The sequence below is a fragment of the Thermobia domestica genome, chromosome 5, assembly GCF_964235325.1.
Source record: "Thermobia domestica chromosome 5, izTheDome1.hap1.1, whole genome shotgun sequence".
NCBI lineage: Eukaryota > Metazoa > Arthropoda > Insecta > Zygentoma > Lepismatidae > Thermobia > Thermobia domestica.
The window spans coordinates 60,619-68,990 of NC_137458.1; the positions used below are offsets into that span (position 1 = coordinate 60,619).

Genomic DNA, 8,372 nt, shown 5'->3' on the forward strand with positions numbered 1-8,372 from the left:
ATTAGCGGAAATTTCGGAATATATCCTATTCTTCCCTATATAATTTATGTCTTATTGCCTACATTCAAACAAACGTACCGGTAACCCATGTCTTTGGCGTACAAAACGCACCATAGAAACTTTCACTTGGATATTTATTATTTATTTATTTACTAATAACAGGTTTCAGATACAGCACTAGGTCTTTTTACACTGAAACAATTTTAACAATTTCATAACATAAGAATTTAATAACAATTTGAGTTCAAGATGGCACAACACAACAGCGACATTACAAAAATAACTTCTGGTAACTAATTATAAATACTGACAATTCGGTTTAGAAGGGCCCTTTGGACAAAATTAACTCTCGCCGCTCCTGTGTAAAAGAGATCACTATACCGTGTTGTTCTAGCGGGAACGAGAAATTTGATCTGACTTAACAACTGTTCACATAATATGTGGCCATTTACAATTTTTTGCAAAAATATTAGGTCAGAAATTTTGTTTCTCACTAGGGGAGGTTTGATATTGACGAATTTTAAAACGTCATTTTTTGGAAGTGTTCTGAGGTTACGTACTCGGCAGGATACAATGGCTAAAAAGAATTTAATTTTTTTGAATGAGTACGGCAGGCCATAGACCAGATAGGAGAACAGTACTCAATAGTGGGAGCAACATATGACTTATAAAACAAACTTGAGGAATTAGGATTTTTTTTTATGTCAGTGAAGCGATAAAGGAGTCCCAGTTTTGTCATAGCAGTCCAAGATATTGTGCTTATATGATCCGCAGAAGTAAGTTTACTGTCAATGATAACACCAAGATCTCTGAAAGAGGAGACAAGATTTATGTTCTTATGACCAATTTTGTAAATGTGTTTTATAGGTTCATTTTTTAGAGAAATCGTAAGAGAAGCACATTTTTCCATGTTCAAGCTAAGTTTACAAGAGTTACACCAGTTGAGAAGAATTGAAGCATCATGTTGAAGAGCAAGCGAGTCGTACTCGGATTGAACTTGTCTGTAGCGTTTGCAGTCATCAGCTAATAGAAGAATATTAGTAGAGCTGTTTGTAAACAAAGAAGGCAGATCGTCCATGTATAATAGGAATAGAAGTGGACCCAGAACACTGCCTTGAGAAACTCCAGAAGTTACGGGAATAAAATCAGAAAAGTAACCTGAAACTGAAACTCGTTGTGTGCTATTACTGAGATAGGTTTCCAGAAGACTAAGCAATTTGCCACGCAAATTGAATCTAGAATTGAGTTTGTATATAAGATGATGGTGTGGAAGAGAATCGAAAGCCTTAGCCAAGTCCAAATTCAAAATGTCGAGTTGAGAATTTTCTGAGATGCTGTCCACAGCATCGGACAGAAGAACAGATAAATTAGTAACACAAGATTTTCCTGGCAAAAAGCCGTGTTGTGAGAAGTTTATAAATAGAGCAACAAATTGAAAGATCCTTTTTTTATCTTTTCACAAACGAGTGAGAGAGGTGATAATAAAGAAATAGGTCGATAGGAGGACATCATTTTTATTCTTACCAGACTTATGAACATGAGTGATATTAGCTGAAATTAGGGAAAGACACCTGCAAAACAGCGATTTAGTAAATTCGAAAGGGGTTGAGAAAGCGAACTGGTAACACTGCGCAGGAAGGAGGTGTAAATATTATCTGGCCCAAAGGCGCGCTGCTGGGGCAATGTCAAGAGAAGAGAAATTACTTCGGTCGGAGTGGTACTGATAGAAAAAGATACAGAACAAACAGATTGAAAAGGATAGGAGAAAGAAGGAGAGGTGGGAGGAGTTGAAGCTACTAGCAAAATATTCATTAGACACCTTTGCCCTGTCTTTTTCATTTACACATTACACATGCATTTTTAGGTCAGTTCTGTCGGTATAATGTGAATCATGGGGGATTAGGCATATTTAGGGGAAGTGCAGTTGAGGTTTACATTAGACTTGAATCTAAGTGGAAAGTGTAATTTTTTACGTAATGAGATTTTCTAATCACATGCTTACTTTGTTAGATATCGTCATTATACTTCTAATATTAGTGTGTTACCAAAGTTTATTTTAAGATAGTTTGCGTCTGTCTGGTAGAACCGTTTCCAGCCACAGAAAGTGTTAAGTGCAAATTTTATGTGAAAATTTGGAAAATATTCCACGTTTCCCTCTATAATTTCCGTCTTATTGACTACATTGGAACAAACTTAAAGTATCTGAAAGCCTTATTTTTGGCCAACACAGCGCACCATACAAAGTTTAAACAGAATAATTAGAGAAGCTGCAGCACCTGTATAACTCTAGGTTTTTCTTTTGAGGCGGAAAAAGTGTCAAAATTTCGTGTGCAAAATGAGATTTTTTTCTTTCTGTTTTTGTATGGCAGCCAACGACTTCACGTTCTGATTTTGCGTTGTAGACATATTAAACAATTTTTGAGGTGACTCGGACCCATATGGTAATAGTGGTGCCAGCTTCAAAAAGTCTGAAAATTCGGTAAGGAAATTCCTTGTGAATTTTCACTCCTACATTTCACTCCTCTTGGCAACACTAATCAAACTTATGCCGTAAAATTACCACATTCTTTTAGAAAAACAAGGTCTTAACCATATTAATCGGGTAAATAGTCTTTGACGTATAATTCATTAACTGAAAGTATACCAGAACGCCAAAAATGACTAGATTAACCGAAAGAAGAATATACTCAATTTTACTTAATAGGGAAATTTGAACAGAGGTAAACTAACAAATATAGAGTAAAATTTCCCGACATAAAAAACAAACAAGAAACATTAATTTCTTATGTTTTGTCTTCATTTAGTTTCACGGACATACGAATCAAATGAAATGTGTTTATTATGCAAAAGTGTTATATTGAACAAAACGGAAGTATTCAATCCAGTCCCGCATTTTATATCATTTCTTATTGTTATCAAACAGGTACACCTACTTTCTTTATTATTTTCTCTTAACGTCTTTTTACTTATAACTTAAGCCCGGAAAAGTCGAAGCAAATAAATCATAAACTGGGATGTTATACTTGATCTATGCAGGGTATATACCTACTTTTGGGTCAACCTGTATTGGAAATTTGCATATCCCTTTCTCCTTCATTTCCGCCGACGCTAATATCGCCGAAGCTGCTTTGGTTGAAATGGAAAATTTAATACCGAAAATGAACAAAAAGAATAATTAATATTACGAATGCTTTCTCTCCATATTTCTTCGTGAATGTCCTTAAAATTGAAATTAACATTATTTTTTTTCTTTCTTTATACCAGTTGATCACTACGCAACGCTATAAATTCTTATACAACCTTAAATATTGATTTCGGGAAATGACAAAGATCAATTCCTAAACATGTGAATGATTTCTCCTGAAACTGTGTCCTTCCATTTAACTGTACTTAATTTATTACTTTCTTGTTTTATTTCCACTGATTCCCTTTTCTACCTATCACTTATTTGTATTCTAAACTTAGTTTCGTAATGTAAAAATAAACACTGCAAAGAATTCTTTATTATTCTTTTAAGAACTTCATCTCTACTACCCCTATAAGATGTCCTTTTTAACTACAACTAAGCGTTTCCATTATTTAATTGTTCAATATATCTTACAATGTTCATTTTCTTGTTTGTTTCATTTTTTACAGATTCAATAGCTATACTTTTTCCAGAAAAGGAAATACGCTTATTTCCCAAAATGAAATGTTTTTTCATCCAGGTGAGGTACCTCCATTGCTTTCTGAGTGTGAACAAGAATTTAGTCAAAAACCTGATCCAGAAATAAACATGGTGTCTCATACATATGAGAAACTTCACACCTGTAAGGTCTGTGGAAAGGGATTTAATGATAAATCAATTTTGAGGGAGCATATGTTAACACATACAGGTGAGAAGTCTCATATCTGTGAGGAGTGTGGAAAGAGATTTGGACTGAAGCAAGTTTTGAAAAGGCATATGCTAACACATATAGGTGAGAAACATCACATCTGCAAAGAATGTGGAAAGGGTTTTCATGACAAATCAAATTTGAGAAACCATATCTTAATACACACAGGTGAAAAGCCTCATATTTGTCACGAATGTGGCATCAGATTTCATCAGAAATACCGTCTAGCAAGCCATATGATGATACACACAGGCGAGAAACCTCATACATGTCAGGAATGTGGAAAAGGGTTCAGTGACAAATCAAATTTGATAAGACACATGTTGACACATACAGATGAAAAATTTCATACTTGTGTAAAATGTGCTAAGAGCTTTAAAAATATATCAAGTTTCAAAGATCACATGTTAACACATACCGAGGAGCAACCCTACACGTGTCAGGTATGTAGAAAAGGATTTCGTCAACAATGCCGTTTGGCACACCACATGCGAACACATTCAGATGAAAAACCTCATATCTGTAAAGAGTGTGGAAAAGGTTGTAAAGATAAATCAAATTTGAGAAAGCACATGTTAACACATACAGGTGTAAAACCTCACATATGTCAGCAATGTGGAAAAAGCTTTAATCAGAAATATCGTCTGGCGAATCACATATTAACACATACTGGTCAAAAACCACACAGATGTCAAAAATGTGGAAAAGGATTTACACAGAAGTACCTTCTGGCAAACCACAAATTAACACACAACCAACCCGCTGTGAAATAAAACTGAGAATGTAGTGTGGAAAATGTATGCATGCTAAATACTAACTTCCAAGTTACGGAAGCATTGGAAGTTAGTCTCTCTTTCACTGAAGAGATTATATAAAACGTGAACTTTTGGTTATCATAGAACATGAAACACGTGACTTCAGACACAGAGGTGAACCCGAAGCTTCCGCGTGCAGAGTTGGTACAATTTTCAATTTCTACTCTGTTGAATCAACAGTGTAGGTTTTGAGTTTGTGGTAAAATGTATTTTCAAAAAGGTTAATGAGAAATTATCTTTATAAACGCATTAGAGAATAGAGCTTCCCTAAACGATCCAAAGTAAATCCCATAACAAACAAGACTGCGAACACACGGAAGATCAAACGGTACAGCAAAGCGTTATTTGACAATATCATTCTCCAGATTTTTCAGACAATCTCACATCGTCAACTTTCAAAATAATTAAGTTTTAAAACTAAGTAAGGTAAAAAGTGAAGCAATGCTACATTATAAATGCTTTTCGGGTACCGGTATTCAATGAGTATAATTGGAACTACAACACTCTGTCCTACACGATTCCAAGGATCACCCGGTAGTAAAACAAATTATCAGAAGCAGCCACATTCTCTCCATAGGTTAATTACTTATTTATCACTACATCACGTTCTTTCCTTCCATAGTGTTGGTAAATGTAATAAATTATCATTATTGGTATCCATAAAATATTTTCTTCAATAAAATAATGTGGCATGTTTCAACGATAGTGTTAGTAGTCGTCCCTATACTAGTTCTTTTAAGCATTATTTTGTAGTCAATTTACAAATATCAGTTCGGCTACTTTTGTGCCGAACCAAGTTACGTCAATAATAATTTTGTAGTTATAGATAAAAATAAATATTCTGTGTTAAATTTTCAGATATTTTTTATTCCAGATAGAAAACAAGTTAATCTGAAACGTTTGAATAATACAACGTCTCCGTTCTTATACATGCATTTTACCCTAGCATTTCTAATTCCGTCCCGGAATACTGTTTAAACATTCATTGCATACAAAAGTTCTTATGGCTAGTCTGCTTTTAAGCGTTTGCTAAAGTAACAAAATATTAAAACTTATTGATAAAAACAATTTTGCCTAGCCTTCATACCTATGGCACGGGAGCTCAACATGACCCCAAGATCAATGTCCAGGTTACTTTCTGAAGATCTGAAGGTCAGAGCTTATTGACGGAGCACGGGGCATTTCTTGACACCACAGCTGAAGCAGCAGAGGAAAATGAAAGCAAGGCAGCTCCTACAGCGGTACGCAAACAATGGACATCGGCAAATCCTCTATACCGACGAGAAAAATCTTTACCATTGAAGAGAGCTTTAACCGCCAAAATGATAGGATATATGCAGCAAGCTCTCGAGAAGCTCGTGGGACAGTTCAAAGAGATCACCACCCCTCCTCAGTCATGGTTTCGTGGGGGGTGAGCTATGAAGGCCACACCGGACTTAAATTTTTTCAGCAAGGTGTAAAAACGTGCCACGGTATATGTGGAAACTGTTCTGGAGCCTATTGTGAAGAACTCGAGTGACACCATGTTTAACAATGATCACTGCACCCTCCTGCAGAAATCTGCGCCAGCTCATAAGGCAAGGATGACACAACAGTGATTGGAGGCCAATGTACCAGATTTCATCTCCAGTGCTGAGTGGCGTTCTGGTAGCCCCGATTTAAACCCTCTGGACTACAAACTATGGGTAGTGTTAGAAGACAAGGTCTGCAAGAAAAAAACACCCTTCACTTGAAAGTTTGATGCGTTCCTTAGTGGCAGCAATGGCGGATTTTCCGATTGATACTCTCCGTACTGATGATGGCCCAAGAAACTCAAACCCTGTGTGCGTGCCAATGGTGGACATTTTGAAGTTTGATAGATGCCAATTGTAAAAAATGTATGTGGTTATAACATTAAAAGAAAATTCAAAAATCTCAAACCGTATTTCATATATTAACAAAAAAAGTGTGTTACAGAATTTATGACTAGACTAGGTATTTGTTGAAAACTAAACATTGAAGGAGAAAAGGATGTTGTTTATTCTTTACGAAATATTGAGAGTAAAAGATCACTCTTTTTAATAAAATTGGACATTCCTTACATTACGATACACAGATTTAATAACATGCATTTGGAAATGATTAATGGTTTTCAATAAAATTTTACGTGTTGAAATTTTTGCTGGGCGAGCATGAACTGTAGATTTTCCAGCAAAGGAGATCTATGAAATCTAGCAATGATTTGTTGCTGGACCAGCAAAAGAAATACAAACTGTTCCTGGTAATTGCGACACCTTCCACCATGTGTTACTGAATTATCCAGCACTAAATGTTGGATTTCCATACTCGTTCGAGCAAAATATCTACCATGGTATACTGGACTTCTTTCTGTGTTCCAGCAGTGAATTCTACCATGTTTTGCTATTTCTTATGCTGATTCTAGCATGCTTTGGTGGATTTATATGCTAGTTCCAGATTATATATGATGGATGTTTTTACTGGTTCTAGTAACAAATTCTGGCTTTCTATGGTGGAGTTATATGCTAGTTCCAGGAAAGAATTCCAGCATTATTTGATGGACTGCTATGGTGGTTCTAACAATGAATTCCAAACACTTGATGGACTTCTATTGATTCCAGCAAAAAAAAAAAAAAAAAACTAGCACGTTAAGCTGAACTTTATGCTTGTTCTAGCAAAAATTCTAGAAAGTTTTGCTGGATTTATAAACTGGTACCAGGAATGAATTCCAGCAAGGAATGCCATCATATTTTGGTTGATTTGTGTGCTGGTTACGAAAATCCTGAATCCTTTGCCATGGTTTTCGTTTCATTGTGATTATAACATTAAGATATAGCAATTACTCTGAAATGAGAAAGATAGGAAAATATGTTTGGGATGCAACTTGCCGTGTACAATGAATATTAAATTTAAGAAATCATTTAAGTTGCATTTATTTGTAATCAGTCATTCGATGCGAAAAGGACCTGACAAAAAATTAAACATTTTAATAATTACTCATTACTTATTTCTTAATTTAGTGAAAAAAGAAAGTTTTCGCAACTTACTAATAACTAAATTTAAGTTTTATTTATTTATTTATTAAATAGAACACAACAGGATAGCTCCCAGTTAGATTGTTCGGACTATACATAACTGTTACTACAGTCAAAGTATATTATTACCAATATTATTTGTTTACTTAAGTCACGTATTGCTTCATTATATCTAACAACATTTCTCTTATATGTTATGTTATAGATGTAAATGTTCGGATGTTGTTAGGACATAATTTGACCCTGTTATTGTAGTCAACATTGATTCTTAGTGTCGGCGAATTAGTCATTATGTCAGTGCGTAACTTATAATACTAAAGAAATTATGATTTATGTTCCGTGTTTCAGTCGACAGAACTGATATACTTAAGCTGGATAAAATTTCTGGACAATCTACTTTCGAATGCAAAATATTGTAGTTCCCTCAGAGATGGGTAGACCAGCGAGGACCTGTAGAATGGTTACCGCCTTCTCCAGACCTCAGCCTATTGAATTTTTTTCAGTGGGGATACGTAAAATTCGTTGTGTATGCTACCAAGTGTTGTATGAACGTATATTTACTGTTATTTTTTTTCTTTTCTTTTTCTTATTTTGTTTATCACCTTCGATGCACCTCCCCTCTTAGCAGTACTTACCTGGAATGTCACTGT

At 35.1% G+C, this 8,372-nt stretch overlaps 1 protein-coding gene across 5 annotated transcripts in view; it reads left to right on the top strand.

Annotated features, from left to right (window-relative positions):
* The window catches only part of LOC145685675 (uncharacterized), a 47,195-nt gene extending 40,514 nt beyond the window's left edge, over positions 1-6,681 (top strand). For 2 of the 5 annotated variants that reach the window (XM_081758075.1, XM_081758076.1), the window contains one exon: positions 3,637-6,680. In XM_081758075.1, the coding sequence (XP_081614201.1) occupies positions 3,692-4,648 (957 nt within the window). In that variant the 5' untranslated portion in view covers positions 3,637-3,691 and the 3' untranslated portion in view covers positions 4,649-6,680. Of the gene's footprint in view, positions 1-3,636 lie in introns of all 5 variants that reach the window. The other 3 variants (XM_081758072.1, XM_081758071.1, XM_081758074.1) reach the window with 3 other exon arrangements.
* Positions 6,682-8,372: the final 1,691 nt, after the last annotated feature.